Source organism: Hyaena hyaena, unplaced genomic scaffold, assembly GCF_003009895.1.
Source record: "Hyaena hyaena isolate Hyena2069 unplaced genomic scaffold, ASM300989v1 scaffold_370, whole genome shotgun sequence".
Taxonomy (NCBI): Eukaryota; Metazoa; Chordata; class Mammalia; order Carnivora; family Hyaenidae; genus Hyaena; species Hyaena hyaena.
Genome location: NW_024081001.1, coordinates 289,969 through 309,852, shown reverse-complemented (window position 1 = coordinate 309,852; position 19,884 = coordinate 289,969). Strand labels below are relative to the sequence as shown.

The 19,884-nt window shown below is 37.8% G+C and overlaps 1 protein-coding gene across 3 annotated transcripts in view; it reads left to right on the top strand.

Annotated features, from left to right (window-relative positions):
* KCTD9 (potassium channel tetramerization domain containing 9) overlaps positions 1 to 19,082 on the top strand; it is a 40,800-nt gene extending 21,718 nt beyond the window's left edge. For all 3 annotated transcript variants that reach the window (XM_039250421.1, XM_039250420.1, XM_039250422.1), the window contains 6 exons: positions 1,316 to 1,383; positions 1,471 to 1,566; positions 2,495 to 2,644; positions 14,212 to 14,317; positions 15,072 to 15,205; positions 17,191 to 19,082. In XM_039250421.1, the coding sequence (XP_039106352.1) occupies positions 1,316 to 1,383; positions 1,471 to 1,566; positions 2,495 to 2,644; positions 14,212 to 14,317; positions 15,072 to 15,205; positions 17,191 to 17,307 (671 nt within the window). In that variant the 3' untranslated portion in view covers positions 17,308 to 19,082. The remainder of the gene's footprint in view (positions 1 to 1,315; positions 1,384 to 1,470; positions 1,567 to 2,494; positions 2,645 to 14,211; positions 14,318 to 15,071; positions 15,206 to 17,190) is intronic.
* Positions 19,083 to 19,884: the final 802 nt, after the last annotated feature.

Sequence of the window (19,884 nt, the reverse complement as noted above, 5' to 3'; positions counted from 1 at the left end):
AGGAGAGATTATATCTCTTATTTTCTTTGTAATTTTTTCACAAGTAGACCCAGCTAACTGAATGACTGAGGTCTTCCTTTGAAGGAAAATGGATTCCAAATTTACTCCCAAATACTCTGATGAAAATGTTTAACAGATGTAAGAAAATATAGACTACATACTAAATTACCTAGAGAATGTGCAGATTTTTTTTAAAACCAAGTTAAGGAAAGTAAGTGATACATACAGTCTCTTCTGTCATTTAGAAATCTTTTTTATTTATTTTTTTATTTATTTATTTTTTTTTTAAATTTTTTTAATGTTTATTTTTGAGAGAGAGAGACAGCGTGAGTAGGGGAGGGTCAGAGAGAGAGGGAGACACACAGAATCTGAAGCAGGCTCCAGGCTTTGAGCTGTCAGCACAGAGCCCGATGCGGGGCTCGAACCCACGAACCGTGAGATCATGACCTGAGCCGAAGCCGGACGCTTAACCGACTGAGCCACCCAGGCGCCCCTAGAAATCTTTTTTAAAAATTGATGAGTGTCTGGCTTCTGAATCATTTTTTTGGCTTTTATTTTGAAGCTAATTTAATTTCATTCATTTCTACATTTTTCTGATTAAGTAAAAGATATTTGTGACAGACCTATTCAGATCTGCTCCGTTGAAGAAGTCAATGAAATGTTCAACTAGGTGAACTAATCATTTGTTATTAGGTTCACAATCAAATCTGTAACAGTTATTTTAGGAACTTGTGATAGTAGTTTTTCTTGTAGCCTATTTAAAGTGATTTTCAGGGGCCCCTGGGTGGCTCAGTCAGTTAAGCATCCAGCTTCAGCTCAGGTCATGATCTCACGGTTCGTAGGTTCGAGCCCCGAGCCCTGAGCCCCGCATCGGGCTCTGTTGCTGATAGCTCCAAGCCTGGAGCCTGCTTCGGATTCTGTGTCTCCCTCTCTCTCTGCCCCTCCCCTGCTCATTCTCTGTCTCTGTCTCAAAAATAAACAAACATTAAAAAAATAAAAAATAAAAATAAATAAAAAATGAAAAACCAAAAAATAAAGTGATTTTCAGAAAATTTTGAAATCTGGAAGGCTTTCATTCTACTTCATCAGTTTTCTGTTTTCCTTTGGCTGAATGTAAGCTATTTAGAAAAACCTTATTTTACAAATATTTTTAAATATCCTATGTACATGTTCTAAAGGTTAGTTACTTTTATTCTGTGTTGATTGATAGCTAACTTATTGAATTTCCCTTGCATTGTGAGGTTTTAACAAATAACTCCATAAGTATTAAAATGAGTAGCTTTCCACAAAAGTCAACACGATTTTATTATGATAGGTGTGTTGGAAGAAGCCAGATTTTTTGGTATTGACTCATTGATTCAGCACCTGGAAGTAGCGATAAAGGTAAGGCGCTTTTTACAGTAGCCAGTACTACATTTATTGTAGCTGCCTCCCAAAGTGCTCCACTGATTTCTTAATGTCTTTTTCAAGAATTCTCAACCACCAGAGGATCATTCACCAATATCAAGAAAAGAGTTTGTCCGGTTTCTTCTAGCCACCCCAACCAAATCAGAATTGCGTTGCCAGGTAATTAAAGCAGACTTTTACATGAGTTATTTGTGTCAGCAAAGCTGTAAGTGAAGTTTTACATTCCTCTAGGATTTTTTTTGCTTGTTTGGCTTTATGTTCCTTTTTTGTGCAAGATAGAATTTAATTATGGGTTATAGCATTGATTTAATCCCAAAATGGTCATCAAAAAAAGAGGTGTAATAGCCTTTTTTATTATCTAATAGGCCTCACGTAGCAGCGTTTGAGTAGTGCATAGAAATGGCAGCTATTAAAATAGAGTCAATTTTTTGTACAGTTATGTACGGCCAGGCAGTGACAGATACTTCTTATGTATTATAGCATTAAAGATTTTTAAAACCACATTGCTCACTTTATAAGAATAATACTACCTTGGGGTTGCCTGGGTGGCTCAGTCAGTTAAGTGTCTGACTTTGGCTCAGGTCATGATCTCGCAGATCATGAGTTCAAGTCCCGTGTCGAGGTCTGTGCTGACAGCTCTGAGTCTGGACTCTGCTTCGGATTCTGTGTCTCCTTCTCTCTCTGCCCATCTCCCACTCAAACTCTGTCTCTGTCTCTCTCTCAAAAATAAATAAATAGTAAAAAAAATAAAAATAAAACTACCTTGAATTATTGAATACTTATAACATCTATATAAATAATACTTACCAGTACATACACGGCAAACAAATCACTGCTTAGAACTTTCTGCACATTCATGAGGAATAGCCAGGCTGCATTCTAATGTTACATTTAGAGTTTCTTGTACTAAGAACCCATTAAGGACACTGATGTTACATCTGAGTTCCATCTGATCATGTGTTCTAGGAAACCTCAAAATGACTGAACTGCCAATTGCTTCTAAAAAACTTGGTGGTTAGCTATAGTAATTAAGTATGATAAAACAGGTGGTTTAAATTTCATGACAGTTTGTGTTTTTTAATTTTAGGGCTTAAACTTCAGTGGTGCTGATCTTTCCCGTTTGGACCTTCGATACATTAACTTCAAAATGGCCAATTTAAGCCGCTGCAATCTTGCACATGCTAATCTCTGCTGTGCAAATCTTGAACGAGCTGATCTCTCCGGATCAGTGCTTGACGTAAGAATCCTCTTTAGTTACAAGAGAAAATTAAATTTTTAGTGTGTAGAACAGTCTCAAGGAGCAAAACTGATCTCTCTCTCTTACTAGCACTTTTACGTGAAAACGGAACCCAAGACCCCAAAAGTGAAGTATGTTGGTTTTGCAACTTTGATATCTGTCAATAAGTGAGGATCTGATCGATTTAGCAACTAATAAGTAAATAATCTTGAAATTAGGTCTTGATCTCCTCGATATAGTATACTTTATCAGGACTTCTGTTTTCAGTGAAATTAGTAGGGTAAAGCTAAAGAGGACCTTTGGAATCTTGTATTCAGCCACATTTCTGGAGTGGGGAAAAATTGCTCTAGAGGTATTTGGCAGCGATATTTTGAAATAAACATGATGTGTGTCAGTCTAAGCATCTCCGTGGTTCTCTTCTCTTTATATATGTATATTTATATATCTTTATATATGTGTGTACGTTAACATGTATGTATGTATATATGCTTGACCCTGGCACCATGGGGGTTAGGGGCATTGACCTCTGTGCAGTTAAAAATCTGCATATAATTTTACTCCTGCAAAATGTCACTACTAATTGTTTGCTGTTGACCAGAAGCTTTACTGATAACACAAATAGTCAACTAGCACATATTTTGTGTGTTATATGTATTACATACTGTATTCTTACAACAAAGTAAGATAGAGAAAAGAAAATGTTGAGAAAATCATAAGGAAGAAAAAATACATTTACAGTACTGTACTGTGTTGAATTTTAAAAATCTACATATGGGGCACCTGCATGGCTTAGTGAGTTAAACATCTGACTCTATTTCTGCTCAGGTCATGAACCCACAGTTGGTGAGATCAAGCGCTACGTCAGGCTCTGTGCTGAGAGCATGGAACCTGCTTGGGATTCTCTCTCCCTCTCTCTGCCCCTCCCCTACTCGCATATACACACATACACACGGTCTCTCAATAATAAACTTTAAAAACATAAAAATAAAAAGTCCACATATAAGTGGACCCATGCAATTCAAATGAGTGTTGTTCAAAGATCAACTGTGTGTGTGTATATATGTGTGTGTGTGTGTGTGTGTGTATACACATATATTGATATTACATATATATGTATTCATATGTATGTGCATGTGTTTCTCCAACAATTACCTATGTTAATTTGGGGTTAGAGGATACATGCAGAACCAGTAGTTAAATATACTCACTTCTAACAACTTCAGGTTCCTTAATACCAAGGCCCACGTCTATATGTCTTTTGAATTAACAACACCTAATAGAGTACATTGCTTTAAGTAGTCATTGAGTAGATATTTATTGAATTGTATAATTTTAGTTTTATTACTTACTTGCAACCTATTTTTCCATGAAGCTTATAATATCAGATCTTTAACAAAATCTGTCAATATACATTTCCATTATTTTCACTCTCCTTGTTCCATCTTATAAGGAAGGACCACATTGCTAGCAAAATGAGTCAGAGACTGACAGCACTAGGAAAAGGTTGGAAGGACCTAGTCTTTATTATTATTATTTTTTTAATGTTTGCTTATTTTGAGAGAGAGTGTGTGTGCATGCACAGGGGAGGGGCAGAGAGAGAATCTTAAGCAGGCTCCTTGCCAAGCACACATGGGGCTTGATCTCATGATTGTGAGATCATGACCTGAGCTGAAATCAAGAGTAGGAGGCTTAACTGACTGTCACCCATGTGCCCTGAAGGACCTAGTCTTTACATAGTGAAATGTCAAGAGATCACTTGTTTGGCTTTTGTTAAGGATAAAACAAACAAAGAGAAAAAGACAGTCTGGGTCATTCAATAGAGCTGGTTTTGAGTTCTGCTTAATTATAGCAATACTAACTCTGAACCTGAACCATAATTCTCTTAACTGTAACTACTTGTTCTGCCCATACTGTATAGTTGATAAACTGAAGTGCTGTAGAATTATAAATTTAATTACTAATGACAGAAGTGGCTCATGCTGAAGAGTCATTGCCCAGGGTATATAGGCTGTAAAGTCAAAACTAATTGCTAATTGTCCTTGGCATTTGAAGATGAATGCTAACGAATGGCCATGATACCCACAGAACATGCTGTCTGCTAAGCAGTCTGCCGATTCCCCTAATGGGTTCCACTATTTTTGTTTTTAATGTGTATTTATTTTTGAGAAAGAGAGAGACAGATTGTGAGTGGGGGAGGGGCAAAGAGAGAGGGAGACACAGAATCCGAAGCAGGCTCTTGGATCCGAGCTGTCAGCACAGAGCCTGACGCAGGGCTGAAACTCATGAACCGCAAGATCACGACCTGAGCTGAAGTCAGACGCTTAACCCACTTAGCCATCCAAGGGCCCCTCCACTACTCTTTTTGAATTTCTCACCCCATTTATCCTTCATGGGCTGTGAGACCTTTCCAGGGGACCCATGCGATTCTGCTGTCAGCCAGGATGATCTCAGCAGCTGTCTCTCTGGAGCAGAGCCTGGCTGTGCCACGTTACTCTGTCAGCATGCTCTAAGAGTGTTTCTTCCACATGCCCTTCCTGCCCTCAGTGACTTCAGCAAGCTGCGTGGAAGCTGGTGTAATAATTCAGCTATTACATATCTGTTGCATATGCAGGACTTATGAATGGTACGAGCTGGCAGGGACCTCGATGGTCATCCAGTATGACCCTGGTGATAGACTGATAAACTGAGACCTAGAGACTTGCCTAAGCCCCAAAAGGCTAATTTGTTAGCATAGTTGGAGCTAGAGTCTATAACATGTGTTTTCTTTTCCTTACTTCTTTTTTTAATGACTTTTTCATGTGCAAAATGTCGAGCATATACAAAAATAGAATAATATAATGAATCCTCGTTGTTATATCCGTTACTCAGGTTCAGATGGTATCATCAGCACATGAACCATTTTGTCTATACCCCTTCATAGATTATTTTGAAGCAACTCATTATTCCACCTGTAAACATTTTGTTTAGCCCATAAAGACCATTTTAAAAATAGAATCTTAATACCATTATCATACTTTTTTTTTTAATTTTTTTTAAATGTTTTTATTTATTTCTAGGAGAGAGAGAGAGAGACAGTGTGAGCAGAGGAGGGTCAGAGAGAGAGGAAGTCACAGACTGAAACAGGCTCCAGGCTCTGAGCTGGCTGTCAGCACAGAGCCCGACGCGGGGCTCGAACCCACGAACCACGAGATCATGACCTAAGCGAAAGTCGGACGCTTAACCGACTAAGCCACCCAGGCGCCCCCCCCTTTTTTTTTTTTTAATTTTTTTAAAAACCATTATCATACTTTTAAAATAATGGTAATAACTGAACTGCTTTCATCAAAACCCTGTGCCCCTTGATACAGTAAGATAGCAAAACTCTTAACACCTGCAATGCTGGTTTACTGAGCAGCTGAGTTCTGAACATCCATGTTGGTGACCTGCTTTTACCATCTGATGGAAGGTGAATGAAATGCTTTCTGTGGTTGAAAATAGAAAACTTCATTGAATTTCTTATAAATTTGTTTTTCTGTGGGATTCAATAATGTATATAGCTTTGAGGACAGAGCTGTACTTACAATTGCTATAGGACTTTATTATTGTTGTTGTTGGTATTATTATTATATTTAAAACAGCAAACATTTAATAGTTTAAAAAAATCTCCCATGTACCAGTCAGCATTCATCCTGACCAGCTGGTCTAATCTATACTCCCATCTACTTCTACTTCTCTATTTTTTAAAAATATAATTAACAGGCTCAGTCGGGTAAGCGTCTGACTTCAGCTCAGGGAATGATCTCCCAGTTCGTGGGTTTGAGCCCCGCATCAGGCTCTGTGCTGACAGCTGGAGCCTGGAGCCTGCTTCAGATTCTGTGTCTCCCTCTCTCTCTGCCCCTCCCCTGCTCTCACTCTGTCTCTCTTCCTCTCAAAAATAAATAAACATTTAAAAAATAATAATAAACACACAGTGTTATATTAGTTTCACATGTACAGTATAGCGATTCAACAATTCTATGCATTACTCAGTGCTCACCATCCTAAGTGTACTCTTAATCCCCGTCACCTATGTCACCCACCCCCATGTCACCCACCCCTACCCACCTCCCCTCTGGCAACCATCAGTTCTCCATATTTAAGAGTGAGATTCATTTTGTCTCTTTTTAAATTTTATTTCTTAATTCCCACATGTGGGTGAAATCATAGGATATTTGTCTTTCTCTGCCTTAGCATTATGTCCTCTAGATCAATCCATGTTATTACGAATGACAAGATTTCATTTTTTAATGGCTGAGTAATCTTCTTTTGTACACACACACACACACACACACACACACACACACACTTTTATCCATTCATCTGTCAGTGGACCCTTGGATTGTTTCCATATCTTTGCTATTGTAAGTAATACCACTATAAACATAAGGGTACATATATCTTTTCAAATTATGTTTTTGTTTTCCTTGAGTAAATACCCAGTAGTGGAATTACTGATTCATTTGGTAATTCTATTTTTAATTTTTGAGGAACCATCATGCTCCTTTCCACAGTGGCTGCACCACCTAGCATTCCTACCAACATTTCACGAGAGTTCCTTTTTCTCCACATCCTCACCAACACTTGTTATTTCTTGGGATTTTGATTTTAGCCATTCTGACTGGTGTTATTTCTTCGGATTTTGATTTTAGCCATTCTGACAGCCATTCTGATATCTCATGGTGGTTTTGATTTGAATGTCCCTGATAATGAGTGATGTCGACCATTTTTTCATGGTTCTGTTGGCTGTCTGTATGTCGTCTTTGGAGAAACATCTGTTCATATCTTCTGCCCACCTGTAAATTGGATTATTTGTTTGGTGTTGAGTTGTATACGTTCTTTATATATTTTGTATGTTAATACCTTATTGGATATGTTATTTGCAAATATTTTCTCCCATTCAGTACATTGTCTTTTTGTTTTGTCAATGATTTCCCTTTTCTGTGTGGAAGCTTTTTATTTTGGTCTAGTCCCAATAATTTTGTCTTTGTTTCCCTTGCCAAAGGATACATATCTGGAAAAATGTTCCTATGGCTGATGTCAAAGAAATTACTGCCTGTGTTCTCTTCTAGGATTTCTATGGCTTCAGGTCTCATATTTAGGTCTTTAATCCATTTTGAGCTTATTTTTGTATATGGTGTAGGAAGGTGCTCCAGTTTCATTCTTTTGCATGAAGCTGTCCAGTCTTCCCCAGACCATTTGTTCAAGAGACTGTCTTTTTCCCATTGTATATTCATGCCTCTTTTGTCATAGATTGATTGGCAATAAAAGCATGGGCTTATTTCTGGACTCTGTTCTATTGATCTATGTGTCTGTTTTTGTGCCGGTACCATGCTGTTTTTATTACTATTACTCTGTAGTATACTTTGAAATCTGGGATTATGATACCTTGAGTTTTGTTCTTTTTTAAGAAAGCTATGGCTATTCAGAGTCTTTTGTGGTTTTCTACAAGTTTTAAGATTATTTGTTCTAATTCCATGGAAAATGCTATTGGTATTTTGATAGAGATTTCATTACGTCTGCTTTGGGTAGTGTGGACATTTTACAAGCATTGGTTTTCCCAATCCATTAGCACAGAACATCGTCTATTTGGGTCACGTTCAGTTTCTTTCAGTGGTGTTTTATAGTTTTCGGAGTACAGCTCTGGTTGAGCTTACCCCTAGGTATTTTATTCTTTTTAGTGAAATTGTAAATAGAATTTTTTTTTAATTTCTGCTACTTCATTATTTGTGTATAGAAATGCAACAGATTTCTGTATATTGGTTTTTTTATTCTGAGACTTCGCTAAATTCACTTATCAACTTTAGTATTTTTTTGGCAGATTCTCTTGGGTTTTCTATGTAGAGTATCATATCATCTGCAAATAGTGAAAGGTTTACTTCTTCCTTACCAATCTGAATGCCTGTTATTTCTTTTTCCTGCTTGATTTCTGTGGTTTGGACTTTTGGTACTATGTTAAATGCAAGTGGTTAGAGTGGACATCCTTGTCTTGTTCCTAATCTTAGAGGTTCTCAGTTCTTCCCCTTTAAGGATGCAGTTAGCTGTGGGTTTTTCATGTATGGCCTTTATTATGTTCAGGCATGTTGCCTCTATACCTACTGTGTTGAGGATTTTTATCATAAATGGATGTACTTCCTAAATTGTTTCTCTGAATCTATCGAAATGGCCATAGCGTTGTTTTTCTCCTGTTAATGTAATGTACCCTGTTGATTGATCTGCAAATATTAAAACATTCTTGCATGTTCAGAATAAATCCCACATGATCTTGGTGAATAATTTTTTTAAATGTATTATTGGATCTAGTTTGCTAATATTTTATTGAATATTTTTGTATCTGTGTTCATCAGAAATACTGGCTTGTAGTTTTTGTTTTGTTTGTAATCTCTGGTTTTGGTATCTGGGTTGGTTTTGGGTAATGTTGGCCTTATAAAAAAGAATTTGGAATCTTTCCTTTTTTATTTTGTGGAATAGTTTAAAAAGAACAGGTGTTAACTCCTCTTTAAATGTTTGGTAGAATTCACCTGTGAAGCCATATGGTACTGGCCTTTTTATTTGGTGGGAGTTTTTCAATTACTAGTTCAGTTTCAGTGCTTTTAGAATTAGTCTGCTCAAGTTTTCTACTTCTTCATTCTGTTTGAGAGGTTATATATTTCAAGGAATTTATCGAGTCATTCTAAGTTGTCCCATTTGTTGACATGTATTTTTCATAATATTGTGAACATTAATAATTATTACAGTTATGTAATTAATGTAACTATAATTGATAATAATAAATACCATAGAAATCCTTAGTATTTCTGTGGTATCAGTTGTTATTTCTCCTCTCTCAGTTCTGAGTTTCTTTTATTTTTTTTAATTAGTTGAAGGTTCATCAATTTTTTTGAGCCTTTCAACAACCAGCTTCTGGTTTCATTGGTCTGTTCTTTTAGTCTCTACTTCATTTATTTTTGCACTAAGCTTTACTATTCCTTCTACTGGCTTTGGGCTTTGTTTATTCTTATTTTTATGGTCCCTCTAGCTCTAAGGTTAGGCTGTTTGAGATTTTTCTTGCTTCGTGAGGTAGACCTGTATTGCTATAATCATCCCCTTAGATAGAACAGCTTTTGCTACATCCCAGAGATTTTGGACCATTGTGTTTTCATTTTCATTTTTCTCCATGTATTTTTTTGATTTCCTCTTTGATTTCTTAGTTGACCCACTGATTGTTTAGTAATATGTTATTTAATCTCCATGTATTGTGTTATTTCTACTTTTTTCTAGTTTCATACCGCCATGGTCCAAAAAGTTGCATGATATTTCAGTCTTTTTTAATTTGTTGAGACTTGTTAGTTGCCTAACATGTGATCTATTCTGGAGACTGTTCCCTTTGCACGTGGAAAAAATATGTATTCTACTGTTTGGGGATGGAATGTTCTGAAATAACTGTTCGATCCATCTGGTCCAATCTGTCATTCAAAGCCATGGTTTTCTGTTTGGATGATCTAGCCATTGATTGGAGTGGGGTGTTAAAGTCCTGTACTATCATTTTTTCCCTTTATGTCTGTTAATAGTTGCTATATGTATTTGGGTGCTGCCATGTTGGGTGCATAAATATTTGCCATTGTTATATCCTCTTATTACATTGCTCCCTTTATCATTATGTAGTGTCCTTTATTATTTGCTAGTTTTTTGTTGTAAAGTCTACTTTGTTTGATAGAAATATTGTTACCTCAGCTTTTATTTCACTTTATTTGCAGAGTAAATGATTTTCAACCTTTCGCTTTCAATCTATGTGTGTCTTTAGGTCTGAAATGAGCCTCTTGTAGGCAGCATATAGATGGTTCTTGCTTTTTTATCCATTCAGTCCATCTCTGTCTTTTGATTCGAGCATTTAGTGCATTTACATTCAGAGTAATCATTGATACGTATGTACTTCTTGCCATTTTGTTGATTTACAGTTATTTGGGTAGTTCTCTGTTCGTTTCTTCTCTTCCTATTTTTCCTTATAGTTTGATGGCCTTCTGTAGTGATTTGCTTGGATTCCTTTCTCTCTCTCTCTCTTTTTTTTTTCGCATATCACAGGTTTTTGATATGTGGTTACCATTAGGTTCATATATAACATCTTGTATGTATAGGTATCTGTAAAGTTGATGGTTGCTTAAGGGTATTTTTTAATGCTTTATTTTATTTTTTGAGAGAAACAGAGCACAAGCAGGAGAGGGGCAGAGAGAGAAGGAAACACAGAATATGAAGCAGGCTCCAAATTCTGAGCTGTCAGCACAGAGCCTGATGTGGGACGCAACCCCATGAATGCAAAGTCATGACCTGAGCTGAAGTCGGATGCTCAACCATCTGAGGCATCCAGGTGCCCCTGGTTGCTTAAGTTTGAACCCATTCTAAATGGATTATATTTTTACACCTCTCCCAACACATTTTACGTGTAGAGTGTCATACTTTACATCTTTTAATTTTGTGAAGCCCTTGACTTATTTTTATAGATATAATTGATTTTATTATTTTTGTGCTGTAACTTCCACACTGGTTTTATAAGTGATTCATTTACTACTTTTATTATATTTCCATTTACCTGTGAAATTTTTTTCCTTGCCTAATTTTCTTACTCCTGATTATATCCTTGTAAGGCTGGTTTAGTGGCAATGAGTTGCTTTAACTTTTGTTTTGGGAAACTATCCTTCTTTCTATTCTGAATGGTAGTCTTGCTGTGTAGGGTGTAATTGATCTCAGGTTTTTTTCCTTTCAGCATTCTGAATATGTCCCTACACTCCCTTCTTTCCTACAGTTTCTTCTGAAAAATCAGCATATTGCCTTATGGGATTTCCCTTGTATGTAACTGTTTTCTTTTCTCTTGCTGCTTTTATATTCTCTCTTTATCACTGCCTTTTGCCATTTTAATTATATGTCTCTTGGTGTGAGCCTCCTTGAATTGATTCTTTTGAGGTCTCTTTGCCCCCTGGATCTGGATTTCTGTTCCCTTCCCCAGATTTGGTAATTTTTCAGCTATTATTTCTACCTGCTTTCTTTGTCTTTTCTTTCTGAGATCCTTGTAATGTGTATGTTACTACACTTGATGTCACTGTGAGTTCCCTTAACCTAGTCTCATTTTTTATTCTTTTTTCTTTTTGCTGTTCATCTTGGTTGCTTTCCATTACTCTGTCCTCCAGCTCACTGATCCATTCTTCTGTTTCCTCTAGTCTACTATTTATTCCCTCTAGTGTATTTTTAATTTCAGTTAAGTTCTTCATCTCTGATTGGTTCTTTTTTATATTTTCCATCTGTTAAGGATCTCATTGAGATCCTCCACTCTTCTTAAATCCAGGAAGTATCTTTATGACCATCACTTTGAATTATCAGGCATATAGCTTATCTCCATTTCATTTAGTCCCTTTGCTTTGATTTTGTCCTCTTCTTTCATTTGGGATATATTCCTCTGTTTCCTCATTTTGTCTAACTCTCTGTGTCTGTTTCCGTGTTTTAGGAAAGTCAGATATGTCTCCTGCTCTTAAAAGCAATGGCCTTATAAAGAAGAGGTCCTGTAGTGCCCCATAGTTCACTGTCCCTTATTCCCCAGAACCAGGCAGTTCAGGCACCAGTGTCTCCTGTGTGTGTTGCGTGTGCCCTTCTGTTATGGCTGAGCTGCATTAGTCAACTGCAGTGGCCCCATTTGCCTATGGCAGGGTTTGATCCCTGTTCTAGAAAGGGCCAGTCTGGGGCCACCTTGGGCTTATAGTTGGGTCAGACCAGACACCTGCACACAGCCTGTTTGCTGGGGCTGCAATCACAGCTACCTACTAGCAGGGTGCCCTCCTTGGGTTGTTGCCTCCAGAACTTGTGATAATAGTACGGTCTGTTGTATCCAGGTGCACAGCACAGACAACCAGAGACATTTATATTCATATTATCAACTTCCTGTCTTATTAATATTTTCATGTATTTAAAATACAGTCATCTTTTAGTTATTTTGGTCCTCCTACATCCTCATTATCTTACCTCTCAGTCTGAGCTTCTGAACTACCTGTGTACTTTACCACGTGCACTTCCTCTGCAGAGGCAGACATGGAAATGTGTGTGCATTTGTCAACTTTCTATGATCTGAAATGATCTGCAGCTTATCTCCCTTTCAACAGAATTGACTGTAGGATGAATGAAATTGCAGTCATAACACAGGGTTTTTCTTGTTAGGTGTGGCAATAACATAACTTGATCAGCCTTAGGATTTTAGATTCCTCGCTATTGTAGTTATAATGACAACTGCAATTATCATTTATATAGTGCCGTACAATTTTGAAAACACTTTTACATTCATCATCTGCTTTGATGGTCACAGTTTGTGAAGTTCTAACGTTAATGTCAACTTTATGGCTTCCTGCCTTATCCGGTAGTTGTTGGAGTTCAGATCTAATGGTGTTGAATCCTCAGACATAAGCTAGTATAATTTAAAATTCTAACCTATATTTTCTAGTTTTTTACTCTTTGTATTTTGCACTGTAATTTGGGTGTTCAGGGTTGTCAATGTTATGTGGTAGTGGTTAGTACATAAAGATCTGACAGACAACTTGTAGTGTTTTGTAGCTAGGTGACTCCTTCAATTGCTGGCCTTAGTATTCTGACCTTTGAAATGAAGGTAGTAATAGCATGATTGAACATCAAGAATTTTGTTGATTCCTACAGAAATAAAGAAGAGAAATCCCGGGGCGCCTGGGTGGCTTAGTCGGTTAAGCGTCCGACTTTCTCTTAGGTCATGATCTTGCGGTTCGTGGGTTCGACCCCATGTCGGGCTCTGTGCTGACTGCCAGCTCAGACCCTGGAGCCTGTTTCAGTCTGTGACTCCCTCTCTCTCTGACCCTCCCCTGCCCATGTTGTCTCTCTCTCTCTCTCCTAGAAATAAATAAAACATTAAAAAATTAAAAAAAAAAAAGAAGAGAAATCCCTACCCCTGACAAGTTTATGCGTTCCTTACTCATACATTTCAGCTCTCATGTTTTCATACCCAGGACTGTTTATAAACATAGAAATAGGGATGTTATAGCTCTAACCCCCCCAACTTTTTTTTTATTAAAATTTTTTTAATGTTTATTTATTTTTGAGAGAGAGACAAAGTGCAAATAGGGGAGGGACAGAGAGAGAGGGAGACAATTTGAAGCAGGCTCCAGGCTCTGAGCTGTCAGCACAGAGCCCGACATGGCATTTGAACCCATGGACCGGACCATGAGATCATGACCTGAGCTGAAGTCAGTCACTCAACCAACCGAGCCACCCAGGCATCCGTAACCCCACAATTTTTTTATCTAAACTATTATTTGTGTAAAATGGACATGCTGTTGTTAATTACGTGGTTGTTTCTTTGAAAACAGTCCTTTTGAAGAACTTTCTTTAAAGTGGTTCTCAGCTCTTCTTGATTCTAGTTAGAAGTCTTCATTATAAACAGAAAATAATTGATTGTGATTGTATGGAATCGAGCTTCCTCCTCTTCTCTATATTTTTCTTTTATTGTTCGAGCCAGTTTTTTCTTTTCTAAACAAAATTCTGAATGTTAAAACTCTTTTTCTTACCAGTGTGCGAATCTCCAGGGAGTCAAGATGCTCTGTTCTAATGCCGAAGGAGCATCCCTGAAACTGTGTAACTTTGAAGATCCTTCTGGTCTTAAAGCCAACCTAGAAGGTGAGATCCTACCTATTATTACACTTTCTAAGGTGAGAATATACTCTGAGGTAAAAAGCCCAACAAAATAATTGTTACAAGAAAATCGCTATCACTATGGGGGGACAGATTTCTTCTGTCATCACACATGGAGAATTAGCAAAGGGATGAGTCCTGTCTTGGTCTCAGTCATGTGCTCGGCAAGGAGTTAGGGGAAGCCCAGCCTTCGCTATCAAATAAGGCTTTAGTTGGAGAATTACATATCAACATCTTGAACTTTGAGATTGCTTATAGTGATTTACTGCTCACGGTAACTAAAATGAATTTCACTTTGTATAAAGCCAGGCAGTTTTTGTCATTTTTAGATTGACATTTTGTTTATGAATTTCTTCTTGCTCTGTTGTGTCAGTGAACTGATGACTTCATTTATTTGTATGTTGAGAATACAGGGTACTTACCTTTCTTATCATAAACTTACGGAAGCATGTTATAAAAGTGCTAATTATTTAAGACCGCATCTAATTCCTCCCTCAGAAATATGGACTGAAATATTCTTAATTCATAGTACAAGCAAGCAGATTGTTAACAATGAATGCTTTCTTTCTATGTGTTAAGTCGGTTGAGAGACTGAGATTTATGGTTCGCAGAGTCCTTTCCAAAAGTTAAAGGAGCCTGTCATCATTCATCTCCGTTAAGTCACCCTGTGGTTTTTTTGATGGGAGAGGACTATAAATATTTTTAAGTTCAACTGCTGCCCAAAATATATTCACTGTAGGTGCTAATCTGAAAGGTGTGGATATGGAAGGAAGTCAAATGACAGGAATTAACCTGAGAGTTGCTACCTTAAAAAATGCGAAGTTGAAGAACTGTAACCTCCGAGGCGCAACTCTGGCAGGAACGGATTTAGAGGTGAGTCGCCAGTTTCCAAAGACTGTTTGGTAATCTACAGCTACCGAGGGTCTCCTGCAAAATGTGTTGAAGTCGTCAACAAAGTCATTGGCTGGTAAAAACCACCAGGTTGCACGTCGGCACAGCCACAACGCTCTTCTCCTGCCAATTGCTGGTTTCAGCGGCCCTGCCTCCCGGAGCAGGATTCGGTCACACAGGCCGAGCCGTAGGTCCCAGCTTTCAGACCGGAAGATTCATCTGCCATTTGGTCTAAGCTGATTTCGTTTCTCCTGTGTTCCTTGGGTCTTCTTCAGGTAGATAAGTCTGATGGCTGCTTTATCAATCTAATTTATTGTGATTTTCTTGGGTTTGAAGTCCAGACAGAATTCATGGAGCCAGATTATTTTTTTAACTACTCAAGAAACGTAAAAGATACCAGTTTGAAATCAGGTTAAGAGAGAGCCCATTCTAAATTGGAGACGTGTTCTTTTTGTCTCACGGTTTGAGATTTTAATTTTGTCGGTGCATCTCTTTCATCAAAATTATATAATTGTCTTGATTCGCAGAGGTAGCTGGCAGGCTCCAGTGCTGTTGATAGGTCCCTAGGTGCCATCTGATACGTTCTAAATCTGTTTGGTGATGCCGGACACGTTCTAAATCTGTTTGGTACGGTAGCCGCCAGGCACTGTGGCTGTTGAGCACTTGAAATAGGGCCAGTGCAACTGAGAACTGGATTTTTAAAATTTTACTTAATTTTAATTCATTTAAATATAAGTAGCCATGTGGCTGTTGCCACCATATTTGCACAGTACAGCTGTATCCGGGGAAATCTGGCATGGATCAGCTTGGAGAGGACAGAGGTCAAAATCTGCCTTGTCATTGATTTTTCCTTTTAATGTTTTTGCTTTGCCCTCTTGATCTTTGCAGCAGAGTAGAAGGCCCCATAAACTTAAAGACAAAACGAACCTGCCCAAGGCCAAAAATATAAACCCATTATAAGCACAGTAATTTTTTCATTATTTGATACTGTCACCAAAGATGATGATTTTTTTCCTCCTCAGTTTTAGTTAACCATGTAGTCAGTGTAGGTAAACACCAGAAGTCTTCCTGAAGGCAACTGAATGAAGACCATTCAGGTTGACTGGTGAAAGGCAGCTGGTGACGTTCTGTCCTAAAAGGTTATGCGCAGTCACCCACCATCCCCAGGGACTTGGCCAGAATCTGTCTCATCTGCCACTCTGTGATCTCAAGAGAAATTCAAATGTAGCTTCCAATTGTGGTGGTAGTTACACTGTTGTATACATTTGTTAAAATTCATTGAATTATGCACAGAATTTTGGGGCTTAAAAGAAAAAAGGCAGTTCCCTGCAATAAAAGCATTCCAGTTGGGGAATGGAAAAATCTATTATAATATTATTAGTAAGTAAAATCTCTTTCTCTCAGTTTTTTTTTTTTTTAAATTAACATCTATTTAATTTTGAGAGAGCAGGAGCAAGGGAGGGGCAGAAAGAGAGGGAGAGACAGAATCTGAAGCAGGCTCCGGGCTCTGAGCCCTCAGGACAGAGCCCTACATGGGGTTCAGACCGACGAACTGATGACCCGAGCCGAGCCGAAGTCCAACGCTTAGCTGACTCAGCCACCCAGGCGCCCCCTCTGGGTTTTTTTTAAAAAATTGTGTTTACCTGCCCTGCCTTTTGTTGTTCTTGGATTGTAGTAAATTTGCATAGATAATATTTACTACATTGGAGTACATTTTGGATTTTAAATGACCAATTTTAAAGTATAGGAACAGAAGAGACACGCTTCCCCTTCAACCTGTGTTTATCGGTATTTGTGACTATCAGCCTGAGCACTCGCCCAGAGACAACAAATATGGATCGAGAAGAAAATCTGACTTTTTCCTTAAAGGGAAGCTTTCCAGAAGTAACAGGGTTTTGTAATAAAGGGACATTTTCCTCATGTGCCACAGGAGGCTTAGTTTCAGGAAGATTGCTTTTGTCTTGCAGAATTGTGATCTGTCTGGGTGTGATCTCCAAGAAGCCAACCTGAGAGGTTCCAACGTGAAGGGGGCTATATTTGAAGAGATGCTGACACCGCTGCATATGTCACAAAGCGTCAGATGAGAATCTCTGCGCTGGAGGAAGATGCCCTGAGATGAAAAATGTTGTCCTGATCACTTTTTTTTCCTCCACCCACTCAGTTGTCTAGAAGAAGTAACACTGTAAGGGAATGATTAAAAAACAAAACAAAACAAAACAAAAGCATTTAGAGGATTATGCTTGTTCTCAACGGTGTATAAAGGGAAAAAGTGACTTTTTTCCACATCCTGATTGAAGAAAGAAGCACTCATTTAATAGACGTAGGGATGCTAGGGTAGCTTGCTGCCTGTGAGCGGAGTTAAGGGTGTTTGTCTGGCTCTATGACCAGGAATGTGATCTATTATATTTGCTCTTAAATAGGCATGATGTGGGAATACCATCTTGGTTTGAAACGTATTCGAGGATTTTAATTTATGCAAAGCACAACATATGCAATTATATTTATTGAATCTCTAGATTGCAGTATGGGTATTTAAATTGTTACACTTTACGAAAATTTTGAAAAGGTTCAGGTTTATGAATAGCTTTAGTGATGCCTCCCCTCCTCCACATACCTGTTATGCTGTGCAAATTTGCTGAGATCAGATTCCCCAAGGCTCTCTTTCAGGATCTTACAAGGTTTATTTTCTAGAACAAAACAGTAGCTAAGTGAAATCCTCCATTCTTACTGACTGAGACTGAGTGAAAGGAAAGACCTCATTGTCAGCTCAAGTGAAGGTGGAGCTCTCCAGATGGACAAAGAATTTACCTATCGCAATAGCTTTCAAATGAGCATCCTTAGAATTTCACTCTGAGCCAGTTCCACTGAACGCCAGACCGGGCAATTTTATCGATTGACACTACTAGCCTTGTTTTCTCCTGTACAGTCAAAACAAGCATGGGAAGTATATGTCAGAACCAAAAAACCAAGGTGCATTACCATTAATAATTCAGTTCAAATGCCAAATAGTTGAAACAGGGCCAGCTTAGAAATAGGTATTACATCCCAGTCCACTGTCCTCTTTTGGACATAAATATGATTGCAGTTAAAACCCCACAAGGGGAAGTGAAGGGATTTTAAACTGACAGTTTGATGAGAGCCACCAGAAAAATGTAAATAAAAAGAAAGGCGTTGGACTGGTCCAAAACGTACTACCAATCAGCAGCACCTGTGGTTCTTTTACTTCCATTTTCTGGTTTCGTTTAAATTCTAGCCTGCTTTTCTTGAGTCCTATGTCTGCAGTAGCAGAGATTGGGCCTGTACTTCCTTTTCAATAACCCGCATCCTTATGTCTGTCCCAAGAGCAGGGATGTAAGCTGTGTCCAAATAGATTCTGAATTCTACAGACTCATCAACCTGAAGCAATGAATCATTCAAAATGACTTTGTCTCCTTTGGGACAACGACACGTATTCAGTATTTACGTAGCTTATTCTTCTATATATACATATGCAAAGCTTTCCTTAACGGTAAAGGGTACATATGCATAGTGAGAGATCGGACCTTTACAGGTGAGGGAAAGCACCTTCAGAAATGAATTATTTTCTTTGCTTTATTATTTTTACCAAGACAGAGAAGTATTGTATTGAGAGATATCTATTTTCATAATCAATATGTGCCTAAATTATATTTAAATCATTTTGCTCTGTACTATATTTTCAATAATTATAGGATGTGTTGTTCATCCACTTAAGGGTACCTCTGTAGACTTAACCTAAAACTGCAGAAGAATCTGAAAGATCGAAACATGGTATGCTTAGAAACTGCAGATTTTGGATCTAATGTATACTGCATTAATAAATGATATGAAATGTTGAAAAGGAGTTTCTAGTCGTTCTTTTGAAAATCGACCCTTGACCATATTTTGCTTACATTTCTTCAGCGTAAGTTGATGACCAGCCCCGAGGGTCTTGGTGGAAAAGGAAATCCAGCAACACTTCAAATGGATTAGTCTCTGAAAGTGCCATTAAAGCAAATTTACTCCTTCAAGCGAGACTTTTTTATGACCCTCTTTTTAAAATCCTTTTAAAAAGGCTAACAACACAAATTTCATTAATTCTGAAAAGACAAGACTGCCTTCCAACGATTCATTTGTGTTGCTCTCTAGCCGATCCACGTTACAAGTTAGACTGATTAAGTTGGTTGAGTACATTGTCCCCAAAACATTCTCACCTGATGCCTAGAGAGAGAATTTTGAGGGAGGAGTTTCAAAATAATACAACTTCTACTAAGCCTAGTGATAAAACATGTCTGTACAGAGGTAAAAACACAGTTGGGAGCAGGGGACTAGAAAATCTAAAGGAGATTATGCATACTGATACAGAATTATTTGGAGCCTTGTGTATTATGTTGGAACATCCAGTTCTTTCAACTACAGCTTCAAAGAAATTTTAGTAGGAAATATTGTAATTTCACTTTCTTATGAAGGGTACTATCATAAATCAAGACATGGGATATTTTCTCCAGTTGCTCATTTTATGAACTGGTGGTTTATACTATAAATCTACCCCCACGTCAACTTCAAATCAGGTTTAATGAAAAGCCCTAGAATTTTATTAAATTTCCAGGGAGGTATTATCTTTAAAATTAAAAAGGTACACCTCTACAAAGATAAGTGGTTAT